The sequence below is a fragment of the Clavelina lepadiformis genome, chromosome 6 (assembly GCF_947623445.1).
Source record: "Clavelina lepadiformis chromosome 6, kaClaLepa1.1, whole genome shotgun sequence".
In the NCBI taxonomy this organism is placed as follows: domain Eukaryota; kingdom Metazoa; phylum Chordata; class Ascidiacea; order Aplousobranchia; family Clavelinidae; genus Clavelina; species Clavelina lepadiformis.
Window position 1 is genome coordinate 20,078,024 of NC_135245.1, and position 21,721 is coordinate 20,099,744.

The following is a 21,721-nucleotide window of genomic DNA, read 5'->3' on the forward strand; positions in this document are numbered from 1 at the left end:
TCACGCCTGTAGGCTACCTGTCTCTGAACCTATCTTGACTGCCGACACTGCTTTTTCTCCTCGATCTATTTTATGTCTATGCATCAGCCCTCCAAGCCCGATAAAAAAGTACAAGTTGTTGACTGCCTAAACTCTAAAGCCTCAGCTGGATCATAGAAAACTTACAACCGCTCCAAGCTGCCATCGATAGCAAGACAACTGCACATTAACATCTATAAAAGAGGAGTAGGCGAAGCATCGAGAAAACAAACGAATGCCTGAGCACGGCAAGAAACCCGCAAAGGTGTCACGTTGTTTTGCAAATAACTACTGGGATGAAACCGAATATAAATCGAACACTGGCGATTTAAAAGCTATCTCTCTGAGCCTTAAAAAGCAAAATACTGTATTTGCGTCTCTCAGACAGATCATCAAAAAGGTGCCGGGCAATACATTAAAATTTTCCACTGATGCACGAGCTTGGAAATTGCCAACTCTCGAGGAGCTGAAAAATGGCATCAACATCTTTTGAAAAAGCTCCTGGTTTGGATAAAATTCCGATACATCTCCTGAAATGGGTCAAAAACGTCGTTAGCCTTTACTGGGTCCTGTGTTAGAGCACCGAAGCATGAGAGACGCCGAGATCGTATCAAATAAAACAATGCTAAAGGTGATTGTATAACAACTGTAGAGATTTCTCTTTGCTCAGTGTTGTTGGCCAAGTTATTGCCAGAGTACACAGTTTGCGTGTTTATGAATCCAAGCAAACTGTTTTTATCCCGAATCACAAGGCGGCAAAATAGAAACAGCATGTCATCAATTGACCGACTAACCCAGAAAATATCGACAACAACGGCGGTCCATCGTACTCATCAGATCATAAATTGACGGCGCGGAAGTTGGTGAACAACTAAAGGATCTTTTCAGAGAACTTTGCCTTGATCAATGGCCTTCAGAAACTGATTAATGATTTTGCAAACGAATGCGGGAGGTTCAATGGTTATCAGCACCGATACTCAGCATCTGCCACGAAATCGTAATGAAAGCAAACAATTTATAATTTTGGACTAACTTGCGCAATCTGCTAGGGTAATCCCGGTTTAAAATTTCACCAATAGCCCACTGGCATCTGTCTTACAAACTTATCGTAAGGCAATACTGAAACGTCCCAACATTTTTATGGAACTTGCAAAATTTAAGTATGTTCGGGTCCTCAACATTGGATCGAAGCAGAACTTGAACCCCCGAATGCACAATTTACAGCGGAAATAGTCAGTAAAAAGCTTTTATTATTTCAGAGAGGTTTCTAATCAAAGAGTCCGAAGCCCATGTCGTCATCCGACTCATCTTCTGATTCCTCCTTCTTCTCTTCTTTCTTTTCTGCTCAAAATAAATTCTTGCTGAAATCAGAGTCTTAGTTCACGAAATAAGAGGTAATACATGGACCTCGTGTTAACTTTGGATTGAACGAAATTGAAATCTCCATAAATTATGAGTTATTGTTCTAATTACAAGGCCTGCATTATTCTGGCAAGAACTGGCCGATACAATTTAGTTGCTATTATCAGCAACTTGTAATCTTCACTTTGTGTTTTATCCAACTGGCATCGAATAAAATAACAAAATGAAGAAAGACTTTCTCTCCCTCTCAGTAAATGCAGCAAATGCTTGAAGCACATTCGCTGGGTAAGAATCGGAGAGGTTTGTTAACATAGACAACACATTTACCTTCGGCAGCCGGTGCAGCATCTCCGCCACCACCAGATGTCGCTGCAACAGCACCCCCAGATGGCACACTGGCAAGTTTTTCTGAACCTACAACATAAAAATAGTGTATTAAATTATTTGAATGTGCAATTAAATGAAAATCCAAACCAGACCATTTAGGACATCGACATCTATGTAAAATATATTCTTTGTCCATGCCTCAGGTCAAAGTGAAGAAAACATCACAAAACCATATCAGTCGAAAGATGGTGAAAATTTATCATCATCGGCATGAATAATATAAGGTGTTTATTATGGCGTAACATAGACATCTTAACTTAAACTAGTTATCGGTTATTTTTACACAACAACTTACAATTTGGGGTTTATAATAAAATTTGATAGAACAAAATGGCCAAATACAATCACAAATTGAATAAAAACAGTTTCATCTGAAAGTTGCAACAAACCTGCAGCAATGACTTCATTGATGTCTTTCCCTTTCAACTCCGACATGACTTTGTCGAGCTTTTCATCGTCGCAGTCAATGCCGACACTGCCAAGGATAGCTTTGATGTCAGCCTCAGAAGGATCGGAGTTTCCACCGAGAGTGGCGAGCACATACGCAGCTACGTAACGCATTCTGAAATAAAGTGTCAAATTAAAGCATTTTGTTTTAACTAATCCATTCTAACTGGTTATAAGCTTGCCAACAATGCCTCAGTTCAAAGTGAAGAAAAACATCACTAACAATCAGTCGAAAGATGGTGAAGTTTGATCATCATCGACATGTTGACAATATTTTTGCATGTTAGTTGCGCTTTCTACAACTTCATTGGCGGAAAGTGGCACAAAAACCACATTTACCGTGCAAATATTGAAAAACACAATTGAGATTAGTAACGTACTAAACTTATGACCATGGGTACAGATTGATCAGTATTGAGAATTGAAATGCCACATTTTTTTGATTTAACCGAGTTTCCATTCAGTCTTCAAAACTTTTCTGTACATTGCAGCTTTAAAGAAATTTTTTTTTCAACAGAAAGGAGTTGTTTGTATTAGAAAGATTGGCATATTTACGTTCACTGCAATATAAAAGTGGCAAAGTTTTTATCACTTTGCTATAGCCTCTATCTAAACCAGTGGTTTTCAACCTTTTTCATTCAGCGACCCATTTTGCAACCCCATAGAATCAGACGACCCCCTTCCAAAAATTTCCAGCTAAACATATGTAATGTTGTTGTGCATTCACAAAAGCAAAATATAAACGAGTGAATGATAGTGCTGTTAAACAAAATTCATGTATTAACTTTCTACTCATTGAAAGCTCTCCTGACCCCTAAAAAAGGCTAATGACCCCAGGTTGAAAACCACTGATCTAAACCCATAGTGAATAGTGTGACAGCTGCACACCAGATTAGATAATTTGCTACAGGCGTGAGAGATTTATTGCGCTTGTAATGGCAAACTGTTTCATGTTTTGCGTGGAGGATTTCTCATACAAAAAACAGCAAACTTCTCGATCTGGTCAGCACGTGCAAGGTTCGTCAACTTGCACGCCGAACATTTTTCATCTTCACGCCATTTAATAATAAATAAACAAAGAATTGAGGCTTCAGTGCACGCCAAAATTTGTCTCTTTGCACAAGTTCTCATTGAAATACTTGAAGCAAAGTGACTATTTCCCCGGTGTCTGTTTACTGAAGTCGCTCAATTACAATAGTGAATGGGTATATTACTCTCATTTTAGACGAGGGAATAAAGCATCAAGGTGGTGTAGTGGTTAACCATGGTGCTCATACGCTAAAAATCTTGGGTTTCATTTTTTTAATGTTTGACTTTTTTTTGTAAAAGATAGTTTGGGGAGGGATTTGTTTCAAATAAACTTTAACTTTGAGGAAAAGATGTAATTTTAAGTTGAAAAAAGCGTTTATTTAGCAATTGCGTAACCGGCTAACCGTTTATTGAAGTAGCTTTTCCAAAAATCGGTAACCGGAAAAATAGACGCTGCCTAGGCCTACTTAAAGACTGTTGTATTTTTCAGTTGGGTGCTAGGCTAGCTTACTGTTAAATTTTCCACTAAAATACACTTGAAAGAATAATTTAACAAGATCTACAAAATGGTGGAACTAAAAATTCTGCGCAATACGGCTTCACTTGTTTACGCTATATTAATTGGGTAGCAGCCAACTTCACAAAGTCAGTTAGACAAGCTTTTTCAAAATCAGGCCTATCGTTTCAATAAAATACAGTTAGTTTGTCATACAAACGCAAAACTTAACAGAATAAAACATAATTTATTAATTGTAATATCAACCAAAACATACTTTTAAGTCTTCTGACACGAAACGTACAACCACGTCGAGAATATTTTCGAAAGAACTTTTCATCGAACGTGGTCGCCTAATGAAAGAATTTATCCGCTTGATGCGCAAGTGATTTTTGAAGAGCCCTAGTTTCCAAACAGATTTCTATTTTAATACATTGTTCCACACTAAGCTATGTTAGCCTAAAGTAGTGTTTCTTAACCTTTTTTGGATCACGAACCCCTAAAATATTTTTTGAAAAGCTATGGACTCCTTTGCAAGAAACACATTGCAAATGTCGAAATTAGATTTTAATCAACATAGTGATGTTCGAAACACTTGCACGCACGTACAACAGCTAAGCCCAGAGCGAAACTTTTTTCAATAATAATTTTAGAATTTTTAGCCACATTCCGGAGACCCGGTTTCGCTGTCTGCTGGTCGTTTCTCAGACCCCTCGGGGATTCATGGACCCCAGGTTAAGAACCCCTGGTCTAAAGAGTACATTTCCTTTATACTCTTTGGTTGGTCCATTTCACCTCCATTACCTAAAGTGATGAGTCGAAAAACTTTGACTTGTCTGATCTGCATTCGCAAAATAATCCGATTAATATTCGTAAAGTTTCAAATATGCACACTATCTCTGTAATTTTAACGTGAATGTATCTTGAAAATGTGACGAACTCTGCGCTGAAGTGACATAAATAAGGTCAATAGTGGTTACACCGTGTCAACTTAACTCAATATGTCATAAAATAGATAAGTTTATAGTAGCACTCTACGGGTAAGTTTTAAAGTTGTGGCCTACACTCGCATGTAAAGACTTCCGTGTATGTCAACAAATAAACAGAGTCGGATGCATGGAGCAAATGTGTTGTACAGTCCTCTTAAACAAGAAGACTTCCATTACGTGTTTTCGATGCATGAAGTGATATAACATCTTTCATGTAATGTCGCAGTTTTACTATTCCCGACCCACTGACGCTTTGTTTAATGCAAGAACCTAAATTAACGGTATTTCTATACTTTTCAGAAATTCTTCTATTATTGCAAATACTTTCAATAATGAAAATCAATCAATTTCACACGACATTTAGAAGAATAAATTGTATCATATGTTACAAGATATTGCACTAAATCTTCTATGATTTAAACAAACTAATCGTGCATGAGGCAAAGAGTAGATGGAAAAAGCGCTTATTATCTAACAACCAAATAATGTCCAGAGGAAGACGGTAGAGTGCAACGGTTGTTTTTACCGAAGTGGGTAACTATCTGTAATCGCAATTCATTCTAATTCTACTAAACATTAAAAAACAATCAAGGGTGGAAGCATGCGTAACGTTCTGACTGCTTCAGTCAGTAGGAACAATAAATGAACGCTTATGCTTACACTGTTAGCTAGAACAGGAAACTGCGTTTGTACGAAAGAATTACCAGTGAAATTGACAAACTGCAAACAAAACTCGCGACCACACAAAATGTGACAGATTCCTTTCTTTGAGCCATAGATGTTTTTGAAGCAATTTTTGTCATGATTTCAATGCGGCTTTTGAAAAATTATATTGCAAATAGAGTACAATGTAGCATATATACTTTAACAGACCAGGAACAAAAAAATGGCGGCTGTTGTAACCTCAACAATATTTCCACCAAATTAATGCATAAACAACAATAAATTTCAAGAGGAAAGTTCCGATAATAAACACAAAGTGCAACGTATCCATCGACTCAATCCGACAAAACTTATTCACAAAAACACAAAACATTTCGGTTGACATTTGTTGCTAGACACTAACTAATGGCTGCCGGATAAGAAAATTGAAGAAAGATTTATAATTTGGATGTTTCTGTAATTTCCAGCACATGCAGAATTTTCTTCTGTAGATATTTCTTCTGTTCATTCAAAAATTGAGATATTTCAAAAATATTTCCTCCGAATTCAATGGATTTATTCCAAAAAAAGACAGCCACTAACAAAGCCATTTGTGCTGTGAGGCCATAAATAATGAAATGAGAATGTTCACCACAACCAAACACAGTTTGAAGAAAGTTGTTTTCAAGAAATGTTGGCACGGATGGAACAAACCAATTGTACACGTGCAACATTACGTCATCAAGTTTGCTTTTTACAAATCTGTGGTTTGAGTTACTCAGAAAAAAGTCAAGTGGACATGCAAATACGGCGTCAACTTCATCCCGGTTGATGGTCAGTCGTATCTGATCCAAATTTTTAAGACGACAAATAATTGGAAACACGAGAAGCTTGGTATATGAAAAGAATGGAATCATGGAACCCAAGACATGGACATGCTCACTCTTCAGACCAACTTCTTCTTCAGCTTCTCTGAGTGCAGTTTGGATGAGAGAAGCGTCATCCTCATCCTGTTTACCACCCGGGAAGCAAACATCACCCGAATGTGAAGTCAATTTGTCTGAACGCTTCGTTAGCAAAACGTAAACCTTCCCATCGAAATGGAATAGTGGAACTAGGACAGATGCCCTACAACAAGAAATTATTATTGAAATGTAAAAATTAATTTAGGCATGTACAGTATATACAATATAGAATATATACATGCATATTTCTATGCATAAATAGGTTGTTGCTGTCTAAAATTGAAAAATGCAACTGTAGTACAAAAAAACAAATGATCTGGAAAGGCAACAAACATAAAATTTTGGATCACTTTAAATTTTATGTGTATACCTCAGCAAACACGCAATTATATAAGTGAACAAATAATGCACTCTAATGGAGTGAGCAAAACTCAGACAACATGCTATCTATGTTTAGAGAATATCTAATTCACCTAAATTGCTGGTTTTGGTTTGTTTATTTAACTCAAAACACCGATTTCATGCAAAAATACTAAGAATGGCTTTTATGGAACAGCAGCTACAGAGATAACCACTTACAAGCACATTGGAGCACGTATTTACATTTGCTTCAATTGCATTTAAAAGTTGCGCAACACAGAAACTGCAATTTTCGTGTTGCATAATTGATTAAAATGATGAGGTTAAAAATTAAACCGTGAAGTCTAGCGCTGGTCCATTAATGCAAGCAAACCAAACTGACAATTTGAATGGCTACAGTGGAAGTTATGGAATTTGCATACATAAGACTTGACAGTGTGCACACCTAAATTTTTCACGTTAATGGATGTTGTCCCATCAAAGTTGTATCTCTGCATGCATCTTAGAGAATACAAAGAAATTTGTTTTGTTTGTTTATTATAAATTGGTTGGGAAGAAGTTCAGTATGCACACTGATGAAACTGATGTGTGCATTTGCCACACTTTCCAGAAAAGTTTGCATACATAATTTTTGTTAAAAACTGTCATACTTTCCACTCTGGCTTTCTGTGAAGAGGTTATAACAACATAACACTCTCTTAACAACCAGCTTGGAAAGTTTGCTGTTCTTGGGTGAGAAATCCTCCGTTCAACAAGCTGAAAAAATAACAATTATGCAATCCGCAAAATAATGGTTGACCATTCTAAGTTACACCACTGCTAGAATTGCTCCATACGTTTTGGAACAAATCGTAATTCGAAAGTGTCAGAAAAATTTAGTTTTAGCTTATATGCATATGCTTTATATGCGCAAATAAGTGTGTGGATTTCAATTCCTCGAGCACTTAGCAAACTTCCCAATCTGGGTGTTACACTATATTCATATATATATATATATATATATATAACACTCGATCCTGGTATTTACATGATTAGGTGAATTAGACGCTAATTTAAAGCAGTTCTGTCAAAATCGAAACTAGGTCTATAAAGTAAATCAGTCATTCAAAGTTTTCTTTCACAGTTTGCACCGTAGGCTATCAATGGTACCATAAAGCAAACAGGCGAAATTAATCTTAGACCAACAATATTTAACATTATTTACCATCTATCGTAATGTCAAGTTACCTTCTTTTAGGCCAATATATCTTAATTTTTTCAAGAAAAGGTAGATTTTGTATTTCCAGTTGAGCCAGCCTTGCTTCTATTCCCGCCCAGTCCATGCTGAAAGTTGTAGCTTAAGCTGATTTCTGAAAATGTTTTTGCCCTCCAGTCCTTGTCACATTTGCCAGTGCAATTTGTGGAAATTTTTGTCATTAACTGCTAATATGTATGTGACTACCTGCGTCAGCACAATTTTTCGTCCCCCACATTAAGGAGGAAAATAAAATGAATGATGTGCGCGTTATTTAATTACCACAGATGGTCTCTTTGGTGCCAGACTGTCATAAATAGCCTAAAATTTTTGCAGAAGTTTTTTAACAACTTGAAAGAATTCGATTTGTTTACTTTTGAAGGTCATAGACATCTCACTACCTTGCATATAGTCATAGACATCGCATCATACGCAGGCATGAAGGCAACTCTGATGAAGTTTGTTAAAGTCGAATGAACTTTGCATGATTTAAAATCTACACTGGATTATTTTATTCATTTCCCAGAAAGTAACAAGTTAAAAAGTAGCAGTATTACTACAAACGCAAATATAGAAAATAAATAAATTAACTTCTTCTGAATAACATCGACGCAAAAAGTAACAAGCGCAAGCTTCGAGTTTTTCAAAAATATCGCGTCATAATGACCTTTAGCGGCTGGAAAATTATAATTTTGGTCAACTTCGCCACGAGAAATTGCACATAAGAAACAAACGCAAAAGTAAGGTTTTGAAAGTGTCTTTTGTTTTTCACGCCTTCCTATCAGTCTTTTCAGGCGGCCCAACGGGATAGATAACAATCTTGAAACAAAAACAATTTTTTTGAGATATATTTCCCGGTTCCATGCCAAACATTTCAAGGGACTCTGCTTTCTTCTTTGGTCACACTAAATCAATCGTACTTAAACGGTTAAGCTAGCGCCATCTCGTGGTCATCATCGAAAATACACTTGTCCACTACAAGACGCTACGACATTTTAAGTAAATTTGAAGTGTCTTGGGGATTCTTTCCTTCGAGCGGTTTGTTTTAATAAACCTGCGAAAAAAAGTTAAGAGAAAGTTAATGGCGCCTAAAAAGAGCGTGTCTAATCTCTCCGATCTAATCAGTTGTGCTTCTTAAGTCCAAAAACAATCTTAAACAGGAGGCAGGCCCCTTCTTATGATTACAACCCCACCTTTCTCAAATCTCTGCTTGACATCGGATTCAGAATGTGTGTTGATATACTCCGGACTTCCTGATTCAACCTCCTTTAACAACATTTTCGGATCATCAAGATCAGGAGATCTGTGTGACATCACAATGCATTATATTTATATCACAATAACCTAACAAGCATGTACGGTAAATCTCCGAGCCTTCATATAGAATACAGTACCAGCTTTGAGCCTACTCAAATAGAAAGCAAATGGCTGCCTAAGCAAGTCTAGACGTAAGAACTTTCGAAATTGATTTACAAAAGGGATTTTGCTGCACACGCACTTTTGTAGAAAAATAAGTGCGGGTGCTTTACGTTGTAAGAAACTTAAAAGAAATTCAAAGTTCAAACGACTCAGCTATTTTACTGAGGCTGTAGCTAACAAACCACGTTTTATCTTATGATTGTGACGTCATGAAGTATCGCGTGAAACGAGTTTGAGAACTTTGTACAGATGACTCGCAAAATCTTGACTTACACTTTCGCAATGCGAGGTTTCACCATCAACGTCACAGATTCCGGAGAATTTTTGACGACATGGGAAAGCATCTCCACGCTCGTTACTCGGATCCCATTGGCTGATATGATCTGATCACGTGGCTGTATGATACCCAATCGCATGGCAGGGCCGCCTTCTAAAACTCGGTTGACCACAACGCGGCCATCTTGAAGAGGAATCACTGTGAGACCGATTCCTATAAATTAAACAATCGCGTTTAGTCGACGTTACGTCACTAAAGGCGTCTAAGGTAATTTTCTTGCGCCACCTACCGATCCCACTACTTCTGTGGTTGGGAAGAGTGACGCTTCTGTATTCCTTTGACGTCATCTTTCGGCGACACACCTCTTTTGTGACGTCATTGTTGTTTGGTGCATTGCAGCATAATCTCTGAAGCGCGCTTTCCGCGACCGCCATGCTCTGGTTGAGCTGCTTGTATCTTAAGATGTCTTGACGATTCTGAAAATGTTAATAAAATGCCAATTAAATCATTACTGAGCGTCATAAAGTAACTATGACCGAACAAAACCAACTGCTCGAATTAGAAACAGACACTGCGTAAGAACTCGGCTGGTCCAAACCAAACAAACCCAAAATAAGTTAACAAGCTGCGTAAAAATCTTTTACCATAATTCAAAAGCAGTGTTGGTACGACTCATACTCGGAGTGAATACTAAAACCCAAAAAATTGAAAACATATTTTACCGGAACATTTGTGCCCAAATATAAGAAACAAACAACTAATTCAAAGCGTAAATGGAAAAAAAAACAGTGAAAAATACGACGTTGATTTTTGACGAAAATGCAACAAAAAAGAGCAGAAGGAAGATTTTTTTCTGCACAACTGAACGCTCTTAATCAAGTCACGCTAGCAATTGTGACGTCATAGTAAATTCTTGCCACACTACTTAAGGCGTGGACGATTCCCAGAAAGACAATAATCGCTGCTGCGTTGGTTTGATCAGAAGCGAACTTTGGACTCAAATTTGGGAAGTTGGAAGCGATAAACTCGATTTCATATGAAACGGCGAAAATTCTCGCTAGCTTCCAAATAAAAAGTGATTATTTATGACTTGGCGATTATGACGTATTACAATATTTTGTGACATCACAACGTATGGTAACAGGTGTTTTCGAAATGTTGTTTCGGTTGAAAGCAAAAAGTGTGATGTGGTTATCACAGTATTAATAAATGTCTCGATCTGCATCACCTGCACTATATAAAACTATGAACACGTCCGAAGCGAAGGTAAGCCAAGATTAATAGAAATCTGTCAGCAATTATCGTCCAATGGAGTGACGTCAGCGAATAGAAACTTACAAAGCTTTAAAACCAAGGCTCAGTAACGAGTTATTGTGGCCGACACGGTCCCGCAATGCTTGTCTCAGACACTGGTCTCAACTTTACAAATTACGACTGCATTATTACGTCACAAAAAGCCGCTCCAGGCTTCACGACTTACGGCTGAGATGACACATGGACTAGCCTATTACACGTCAAAGCACAAAATGACAGGCTAGCCGTACATCAAGTTAACAACTATAGTTTATTTGACGTCACAAACCAAGTTTTCGTGCCTACATCAAAGATAACAGCGTCATAGCAATTAACAAAAACTGGAAAAAGGAGTCGATTTCAGTCCAGCTTTCGACACGTGGTCGCGTGATTAACGATGCGAGTTTCCGTTTGTGACGAAACATGAAACCGGACAATTCATTTTAACAAACCGTACAAAGAACTCGCGCGGCCTTTCCACAGAATTTTCTGTACAATCTAGAAGGAATTTGTCGTCATTCTAACGGTTTTAACAGTCCCGGACCAAACACACTCCATGCCCTACAGTCAAGCAACAAAACTTTGATCACAATTTAAGCAACACCGTGACTTATGCTTTGCATTCAAAGTGTACAGAGGCCAGACTTGCAAAGGTTCGCCTCAGTTTAAACTGCAGGCTCAGACCCAATGTTGATACAGTTACAACTTACAAGCATAATTAAGCAAACATGTCATTAACATGTGAGCTATGACGCACGCTGGATTAATTGCAGGCTGGCAGTAAATGTCATGATCCTAACCCTCACCTTATAATGGATGAGCTGTATCTGTATCTGGGCCACCCAACCGACGTCTGACTTCGTTCGAAATGTCAAAACTTCTCCTTGTTCGGTGAGGATGGTAAAATAATTCATGTTCGTGTCTCTTTCATCTTCAAGTCTTTTCACTTTCTTGATGTGACAAAGCGGTATTGTCCGTAACGGTCGGTCACCTGCACTGAACTTGACCTTGCTTCGGTACAAGCGTATGGCCTCTGAGTTCAGGGCGCAGTGCTTCTTCTTCCAAATTGGACCGATTGGAAATCTTCGCTTGTCCACTTTCTTTTCAACTAAACTCTGGCAGACAACTTCTGTTTCGGGCTGGGCTCCCATTTCCACGCTTTCACTACTGTTTCGTCTTCCTTTGGTCCAGGCTCGTTTCCAGCAACAAACTAAACATCCACCGCTGCTTGTCAGTGGGGTTTGATCCAATGGCGCAATAGAAGCCACTTTGTTAGCAAATAATTTCTTCCTGGGTTTCAATCATTCCAATCCAATCCAGAAGTTCGCTTCACTTCTGTGTGTCGAACTGCATTGACCCTAGGCCTATACGCATAAGAAGAACGAAAGAACGACATTAATTATTTTCATTTCAAATTGTTATCAAATTATTAAAAAAAAACTTAACTGAAGATTCCTTACTTTCCTTTCTCCCTCTGGTGTTACGTCATAAAACGATAATAAAGAAACAAGGGTCACTTAAAGGCTTTTGAAAACGCTTTTGACAAGTCCACTTACAAGGCTAGGCATATCTTACCAAACTATGGATAGGACTGTTCGACTCAAACTAAAGCTAAATTTACTGTTACATAGCTATGATCCAATAATCCAGTAGTATAAATCACAATAAACTGTTTTCAATATAAATTCTAGCTTCTGCGAGACATTCTTCGCTTATTCTTAACCAATTTATTTGGTGCCTTGACCATGCGCATAGCAACAATATTTTGGCGACGGGACGCTTTGTCGTCTTATCATGAATGGCATTTCTCCTTACCATAACACAGAGCCCTCTTCGTCAACGACGATCTATTCCCTTTTTTTCGCGACAGATGAGCCGTGCGCTTGGCAAATAACAGGCTCGGTGGGTTAGCGAAATTGCTGGTAATATCAGTTATTACGTTTAACATACCGCTAAGCTCCGTTAAACTTGTAAAGGCACCACCTGGCCCACACCAAGCTCCCAACTCAATGCACCTCAAACACCTACACAACACCAATGTTGTCGAAGCGATGTCAAGTAGATATTACAGAGCGATCACTTACTGGAGTGTTAAGCATAAGTCAGCCATGTCCAAGAAGCCGGCCGCACAGTTTAAAAAAGTGTCTGAAGCCTATGCCTATGATTCTAGCATCGGCGTAAACGACAAAATCCTCTCCCTTCGTCACAACCAAGCGTGTATGGCGAGACAAGGCACTTAGTAGCGATGGTGCTAGGGCATATACAACGAAAAACAGAACCACAAACTCGTTAAGGAGAACTCCTTTCTCAAAAAAGGCGATTGGACCAGCCTGTTGCTGTGGAACGCTGCGGTTAAGTTGGTGCTCATTGGAGAAAGGTTTCGACAACATTTCTAAGTCGATACCAGATTTGCTCTTCTGAAAAGACAATTGCTATAATGACGTCACAAACAAAAAAGACAAGTGATTCATCGAAGCAAATCCGGGTAATCGCGATGTTATCGCTGTGTTCAAAGTAATTTATATCTCCACGATTTAAATTGTTGTGCAAATTTTGAAAGGACAAACTTTACTTAGAAATAAAAGTTTCAAGTCGAACCGCAAAGTTTTCCGAACTGAGTGAGACGATTATTGACAACAATTATAATGAATTGTTACGAAACAAAACACATAAATGATTTAAACCTCGCAAAAATAATCTTGTTTCAGCAAATACTTAAAAGACAACTCAAGTCAATAAATTCTAAACGCAGTATGAGTCGGTGCCAAGTACCAAACAACAACTACGACAAGCCCAAGTCTAAAAACCTAACGCTTTCTATTCCCAACTGACGATTGACAAAATCTGCTGATGAAATACAGAAAATCTCAAAATGTTCCGGCCTATCCTTAACCATTCAGTCCCGGTTTGAAATAAAGGATTACACTGAGGCGTGTATGCTGCCCTTTCTAAGGCCAACTTAACCAATTGTGACGTAACACTTCTTCAAACAAAACCGCATAGTTTAAACCGGACGTCATAATTTAGTGAAACGTGGATTGTTTGGGTTCGAGGGTGCGGCGACGGCACATATCCAGGTTAATACAGTCAGCAAGCCTGTGAGATACTTTGTACATTTAGATGTGAAGCGTCCAGTTCGGTCTTCAATTAATGAACATTCTTCCTTCTACAGTTACAGCGGTTGCAATAGGTTTCGTTCCAATTTTGCTTTTCAACAAAACTTAAAATGGAAATCGATGAGATGAAACGAATGACATTCTCCCGCCCACTCATTGTTACTCATTTATCACGTAATAGGTAACTTTTGTGATGTGGTAATCCGAACTGGATCTTCGAACGTTCGCTTTTCCTTAAATTCAATTTGTGATACGATTTTATTACTAAGTAACAGATCTTATTATTACGTAAATTGTAACATGAAAGTGAAAATAACCAAAGCATGGATCTTACCAATTTTACCCAGTCGTAAAGGTGACGTCTGACAGCACAAACACGCTCGAATAAATCTTTAACTTTGAAAAGTTAAACTTAAACTTGCGGCGCGGCAACTTCGCGGTCATCACAATATACGTGACGTCGCCATTTTTGGCGGAACTGCAGCGAAATTGCAGCAAAATGGCGAATTTTCGCAAAAAACTCTTTCGCAAAAACTGCAATGGGCGTCTCTACCTTGGAAATATTTTTAATTTCCTCCGCTCAAGACAAGATAATTGTCAGCTTTCAATCTCAACACGTTATAAGGCTCCTAAGAAGTTCAAACCTTGTCATTACCGATTGCTATGGCGGACGAATTTCCTCCAAAAAACTAACCCAGAAAATGAACGCATTACGTCACGATTGAGGTCATCCTTACGCAGTGATTATGATGGCACATATGGGTTATGTTGAAGATTTTGCAGTAAACAATTCGCCTCTGGTCTGCCCAACCATGCTGCACATCGAAAGCGTTCTGATGTCTTTAAATTTAAAATTTCATCGCACGAAATTGTTAAGAAAGAAAATTTCTTTAAAACCCTGTTTCAATGCTTCAGAATTTACTCCTTGACGTATAACCTCTTGCTGCTCTTTAAGCTACTGACAGGATGAAATCTTTCGATTGAGCCCAAACCCTGATTTAAATTATGGCGCGCATGTCATTGTAGCATAAGCAAACGGTTTAAATCGAGTTAAAGCTTGATTCAATTCTTAGCGAACAAAGGCAGGAAATAATTTAGGAAGGCAAAGCTAGAATCAAATGAAGCCCCACCGCATTTCATGCGCCAATATTCATTTAATTCCAGCAAACCGGAGAGGAATAATTGAGGGATTATGACAAAACAAAGGCCCAATTATGCGGTAAACAAGTTGTTTGTGCCCGCAGTTTATTAATCATAAGGTGTCGGTAATTGTTATTAACGACAATTAGTTGTATGCCGCCCATAGAAATCCCAGCTGTAGCCCGTAATGTAACACGTACCTACTAAACAAATATCAAGTAAATATTTTTGCAGCTTCTGGAAAAGATCGTGCTTTTGTTAAAAACAGGAAACTTTGCGATCTGAAGCACCAACTGCAAAACATTTCACTGCAATAAAATAGACATCACATAATTATAGCAAATTTTCGTTTTACGATTACACCTAATCTTGAGCCATCATTGTCAATAACAATTACAAAATTATTTCCACATAATCGTAATTTCCTCGTCATAATTATGACGCGACAATGAATCATTTCATTGCAAAAAAAATAAATAATTGAGCAAAATTAAATGCCGTCATTTACGCGTCTATGTCTGAACCGAAGCAGCCTCTTTACACCGCGCCCTTCCCACCACTAATGAGTGTAAAATTGAACGGTGGGACAACCGTCGCTTGGCTGCCAATTTGGGAGAAAAACAGAACTGGGATTTTCTCACAACTCACAACAAGCCAGGTGATGCGATGAGGTCGAGGCATAAATCACTGTAAAGAGTTGTTCATTGTGGTTCGATTACAATAATTTGACAATGATCATTTAAATTATTATGCTTTAGCTCTTTAACGAACAAGACTATGTCAATAATTGAGTTGATGGTGAATTGAAGCGAAAGCGTTACTTAAACTGGTAATAAATAACAGTTCGATGCTTAGCTTCCTCAAGGCTGACTGGTAACTGTGGAATGCAGGTCCATGAAACACAACATAACCTTCGCGCTTACTTCGGCGAAACCAGGTAAGTATTAGCAGGATTCATATAATCGGTTTGTTGTACAAATAAATATATAGCTTACTAAATCATATAATCGCATTTGCTCGCGTGAGTTTACTAAACAAACTTTCAAAGACCAAACCCACCCTTAGTTATGCATTTTTTCTACATATTTTCAGCAAAATTTATAAAAACTTTTTCATTCAATGGAATGCCATGGATTGTTTAATCTCGTTAGCCTGAACTTATTTTGATCTTGATGAAAAAATAAGACATTAAGACATTTTTAACGTGAAAATTAACTTACACAGCACAACGAAATCTAGCGTTTTGGAACAAATTGTTGTAAAATGTTTCAAAACGGCGGAATCAACGAGTATGTCCAATTAGAACGAGCAAATTTCTCATCAAATTGGAGAATAGTTAGCGATCACTGTTAAGAAACGATGCTTTCTGATAGGTTGACAATAAATGTGCACTGTTTCATAAACTGCCTGATCACTGTAAACTATCTGCACACTTTATCATAAAGGAATATATTTGTCCTTTCTGACTCACTTTAAGTGCGATTAAACGTCGCCTTTCTGTAATACAGTAATTCTAAAACTGTTGTGAAGGGTGAAGGACGAGCCTTAGGCTTTAGGTTAGGAGAAATTGCAAGCGAAGACAGCTTTCTTCTGTTTATGCTCATGGACCGATTTACATTTTTCTCTATTCTTAGCAACGCGTGTGATGATATTTATAGGGTATTTAGTTACATGAATACACAGCATCTTTAACTGCAAGTTTTGTAGGAAAATACAGTATCAAATTGAAAGCACTTTGAATGCCGGTTTGCAATTAGAAATACAACACCATAGTTGTCACGGAACTCCACATCACAAAGATTTATCCGACAAAATAAGCAAAATCCTAAATCTGCAGCAAGAACGCGCTGCATGCTTCTGGATTGTTTAGTTTTTATTGATGAAATTAAAAAAAAATACGCGTAGTCAAGCAGGACCGTTGCAGAATAAAGTCATCGATTTCAGCGATTGAAAGAAATGATTTAAAATCGGTAAAGAGAATTGCATTGGCATCAATTTTCAAGTCTTCAATCACATCTAATCAATAAAACAAATCTCAAACACAGAGCAAAACAAACTTTGACAACAGTGATGAAATCCATCAGATTTTATCGCCGCCTTCTGCGCAAGCACAGGAGAAGGGCTCTTAAACGCAGAGATACGACTCGATAGGCTTGTGATGGTAAGCTCGCTATGAGCTATTTCTCCTACAGCAGGGCCACTGACAAATTTCAAACGTATGCCGCAAAATTTCAAATTTTCAAATTGAAATCTGCGACCTTTTCAAAGTTTTTTTGCAAAAGTGGTAAAATATCAGTATAAAATTTTTGCATTTAAGTTGGGTATATCAGTATCGCAGATATAAAGTATAAACGATAACAGATAAATAATCCTAATTAAAGCAACTTGGCTTGTTTAAAAAACATTTTGCATTTCACTTCAGACCTGCGCTAAGTTGCTCTGGCACGACATCCACCGACATGAAGAATTATGCCGAAAACTGATGAAAATTAACATGACTTTAAATCACAACATAGTAGAGTCTCTATTCATCAATACACACAGTAAATAAAGACCATGGTATAAGTATAGTGTTGGTATTCAGCTAGTTCGCGCGAATCATTTACTGACATTAGTGAACCGGTTGCTAAACTTTTGAGAGTGTACAGAACCAATTGTTGCTGAGTTGTTTCAACAAAAAGAATACGTATGGTATGATAATGTTTATCCTCGGACTGAGGAAAGTCTTTGCGCGACTTAAAACCGGCGATGAATCATCATCGCTCGAGCCCCAGTTACCGAGCTATCTTTAGTGCAAGTTACGATTGTCACACATTTTTTTCTTCGTTTTGCATTTTTTTATAAGGTATTGCGCGAATACATAACTGTCTACCAGGTCCACTGAACAGGAGCAAGTGTCGTGTCGAACACAAGCCACATTTGTTGGGATGCCAGCTCTCTAACCACTTGGCAACCGAGCCGACCGAGGTAAATAAAAAGTGCCCGCCAATCAGTTTTTGCACAAAGCTACGGATCGTCAAATCAAACAACTTATACGGATTGACGAGTTTAATTCGTGCAAAGGCTTTGCTCATTCTAAGGATAAAGATTATGTTACTGTAGGCTACTATTTATAAAAATCCACGTTTTATTCTTCTTGCGGAATTTACTCTGTGTGTATCCTGTCTTTAATTTACCCACAATTCCGCAAAGTTTGTTCTCCTTTCTTCTGACCTTAACCACTCAAACCGCGACGTCATCCGGTTATGTGCTTTCCAAATTCCAAAAAGTTGGAATCGGGAGGTCGAACATTTTGAGAGTAGTATAATTCGCTTGTATCCAGTCAATGTATTATTTTGAAAATAAATGAATAACCTTTCCTATAGCAGAGAGGATTTTTTGTGCTATAATTCCGCTTATTTCGTTGTGGTTAGTTTGAAGTTTGTACCTGAAGAAAATACGGTACGATTGCAATGATGCTGTGATGATATTTTAATATACAGATTGTATACAATATAGAATTTTCGTTTTTAAGCATCGAATTAGCGAAGCATTGCATTGCGTTACGTAATCGATTACTTCCTGCTTATCGTTTTAAGTCATAAATCATAATATAAATACTGTGGTTGCCTGTTCTACGTGCATTATGAGTTATTCAATCTTGCTGTTACAATCAACGCTGTGACATGGAGGTTTTTATGCTGTTGCTGTGCCAATGTTCTGTTAAAATGTAATCGTTCAACCCTATCCTAACCAGGCTCGCGACTTTACTATTTTAACTAGGTGTGGCCGACCCCGCACACACATTTTCAATCGTTAATTACTAGAAAAGTGAATTTAGTGTAAATTAAGTATTTCTAAAAGTGACACATTTCTAGAAATTTTCTTGTTACGCCGCGCCCCCGTTGTGCGAAAAACCAGCTGACCGCGAGAAGAGAACCCAAGAGAATAGTTAGTCGAGTTATTGGTGCGTAAATGAGTAATACGCTTCAATGCGGAGAGAGAGCAAAATTATGAAAATATCACAATATCTCAAAAATTACAAAATCCAACTTTATCAAACAAACATGGACAGATAGCTGAACATTTTTTAGGAAAAGTCACCAAATTTCAAGTTTCTACAGCAAACAATGCAACTGTACGCGACGTTTTGCTATGACTGTGTGCGGGAGAAGCCAAGCCTAGTTAGAATAGGGTCAAAGAAGGTTCAATATAATCAGTATATGCAGTTGTCATTTCCAGCTAATTTGCCAGTGCCAGTGCATTGCCAGCTAATTTGCCAACCGGGGCCGGGTTAAAGTTGAGCGAAGACTGTCCTCAGTCCGAAGATGTAATCTTACCATACGCATCGGTATTGCAGAAAGGCTAGCTGAGTTTTTATCAAAAGCTTTGATTTGAGCATTCACTGTCTATGAATATCTGGGAATGTTGCTATTAAGTCTTGACTAGGCTTCCAAAAACTGGTAGGCTACGAAAACACCCTACTAAAAATATCTGCCATGTCAAAGTGTTACTTTTGAGGCTAAATTATATAGAAAATAGAGCAAAACAGCAATTCTGCCTCAGAAAAGCAGCATACAAAGTTTCCTGTAGGGATGGTACGAATCCACACTACTCGTTTATGCAATCACACATTTCTGTCGTTTTATCTTTGTTTGGAGTGGTCGAATAATATTAGGCCTTCAAAAAAAAGTGTTATTAAGAATTTTGCGTCAGACTAGATTTATAGCATAAACACTGTGATATTGGAAGTTTCATTTTTTCAATTCAACTGCAATTAACAACATTATTACAACAACACGTAGACCATGGCAGCGGTTAGTATGGTAAGTACCAAGTAGGTTACCACAACAGCATTGGGACACTTTTACGTAATATTATCATATCAGGATGTATAGATGGAAAAACAGTTGGAATTAGCCAGCTGGGCTGGTGTTTGTTATGGGAAAATATTTATAACTTTCACTTTATCAGAAAACAAATGACATGTGCGATGTTGATCCTGCCGTTGTTGAGAAAATAAAAAACTAAGATATAGCAAGACGAAAACCTCCGACGCAATTATTAGTGAGTATGATCACAATGCTCATAAATTTTGAAAATCTGTAAGGCTTCATACACGGTAAGCTTTCTGCTGCTGTTTCATGTAAAATCTTGATGTGTTTTAGTTAAAATTGATGTTCAAGAAAAGAAAATTGTTATCGATGGAGAGTTTGAGAATATTTCGGTCGAAGAACTGCAAGAACAACTTCCTGAAAGAATCCCAAGATATCCTTGTTTATTTGATTTAAATATGCTAAACATAAATTCGAAAGCTCAGTAGACTTTTCCTTGACCTCTTTAAAAAACATATGTGATCTACAGTTACGTGCAGAAATACGATGACGGTAGAGTATCTTATCCCTTCTGCCTTATTTGCTTCTGTCCTGAAGGCTGCGAATCTGAAGTAGGCATGCTCTATACAGGCTCAAAGATGAACGTTGTTAGCATGACAGGTGCAACTAAGGTACGCCAAATAATTTCATCTGCAGGTTAAACTAAGTGGTCAGTAATAACGGTACCTTGTGCAGATCTATTTGCATTATATATTGTCTCAGAAAAAAATGCTAATTATTATAGTGTGAAAAAATTAATAAGTAAAAATCACGATGGATATAATAAAAACTAACTAATAAAAGTTACATTCTATTAAGGTTTTTTAAATTCGAGAAAAAGAAATGCTGACTAAGGACTGGCTGGAAGAACAGGTCAAATCTTCCCGATAAAACCTTCTCTTTAAGTGAAGTGCAATTACTATTACCACTACTCATTTCTATGCTGTTAAGTTTTTCCAATCAACTGACAATGTTATAATCAGCAATATTCTATTTACTCCAGAGCCATTTCAATCATTACATATATATGAAAATAATCCTAGATTTCATGTCGGCGTATTGTATGCAGTGTTTTTTTTTTATTGTAGATCACTATTACATTCACTTTTTAATACGAAAAGAACAACATATAGAGTATAGACCTTGGCTAGTGTTGCTACAACTCAATGCAATAGCCATGAGCTTTACAACCAACATAAAAATCCAAATGTTTTTCAATTAACTAACACAGGGCTGACTTAATCCAGAAATAAAAAATCACAATTCTGCTACAAAACGTGTTTCACTTCCACAATACACTTTTTATGGCTTTTGCAAAATTAAATGTTCCGCACAGGTTTATAAGATTCAGTTGTTAATAATGCAATACAATTTTGAACAACAGTCAAACAGTAGTTTAGCAGCATTGTTTTGCAAGGAGTTCTTCATATTAAGTTAGCTTTAATATTTGAAGGTGTAATTAGATTTACTGCATGCATGGTGTACTCTTATTAAATTATGTGTAATTGCTTCATTTCAACCCTCAATTCCGCAAAGTTTGTTCACCTTTCTTCTGCTTACTAGACCTTAACGACTCAAATTGTGACGTCATCCGGTTGTACACTTGTATACTAGACCCGATATTACTCAATTCATTTTAAGTACGGATAAAATGCAAAAGAATTAACAACATTGGACGTGTACATATTATGTGT

The 21,721-nt window shown here is 37.5% G+C and overlaps 3 protein-coding genes and 2 long non-coding RNA genes across 5 annotated transcripts; 2 read left to right on the forward strand and 3 right to left on the reverse strand.

The window, feature by feature from the left end:
- Positions 1-1,248: 1,248 nt before the first annotated feature.
- LOC143463093 (large ribosomal subunit protein P2-like) lies at positions 1,249-4,175 on the reverse strand. Its single transcript, XM_076961463.1, has 4 exons — positions 4,017-4,175; positions 2,157-2,329; positions 1,708-1,794; positions 1,249-1,359 (listed from the first exon to the last, which is right to left on the reverse strand). The coding sequence occupies exons 2-4, from the start codon at positions 2,326-2,328 to the stop codon at positions 1,286-1,288; spliced, it is 333 nt and encodes a 110-aa protein (XP_076817578.1). The 5' UTR covers position 2,329; positions 4,017-4,175; the 3' UTR covers positions 1,249-1,285.
- An 849-nt stretch (positions 4,176-5,024) lies between these two features.
- On the reverse strand, positions 5,025-8,281 carry LOC143462375 (putative Nudix hydrolase NudL). Its single transcript, XM_076960509.1, has 2 exons — positions 7,923-8,281; positions 5,025-6,498 (listed from the first exon to the last, which is right to left on the reverse strand). The coding sequence occupies exons 1-2, from the start codon at positions 8,015-8,017 to the stop codon at positions 5,829-5,831; spliced, it is 765 nt and encodes a 254-aa protein (XP_076816624.1). The 5' UTR covers positions 8,018-8,281; the 3' UTR covers positions 5,025-5,828.
- A 136-nt stretch (positions 8,282-8,417) lies between these two features.
- LOC143462374 (uncharacterized) lies at positions 8,418-12,282 on the reverse strand. Its single transcript, XM_076960508.1, has 5 exons — positions 11,725-12,282; positions 9,915-10,101; positions 9,622-9,838; positions 9,123-9,232; positions 8,418-8,983 (listed from the first exon to the last, which is right to left on the reverse strand). Exons 1-5 carry the CDS (start codon positions 12,067-12,069, stop codon positions 8,925-8,927), a joined length of 918 nt encoding a protein of 305 aa, XP_076816623.1. The 5' UTR covers positions 12,070-12,282; the 3' UTR covers positions 8,418-8,924.
- Positions 12,283-15,252: 2,970 nt separating this feature from the next.
- LOC143462703 (uncharacterized) lies at positions 15,253-17,997 on the forward strand. Its single transcript, XR_013118202.1, has 3 exons — positions 15,253-15,832; positions 16,030-16,111; positions 17,597-17,997. It is a non-coding gene; the product is annotated as an uncharacterized LOC143462703 (long non-coding RNA).
- Positions 17,998-20,523: 2,526 nt separating this feature from the next.
- On the forward strand, positions 20,524-21,164 carry LOC143462607 (uncharacterized). Its single transcript, XR_013118185.1, has 2 exons — positions 20,524-20,659; positions 20,847-21,164. It is a non-coding gene; the product is annotated as an uncharacterized LOC143462607 (long non-coding RNA).
- The last annotated feature ends 557 nt before the right edge of the window (positions 21,165-21,721 follow it).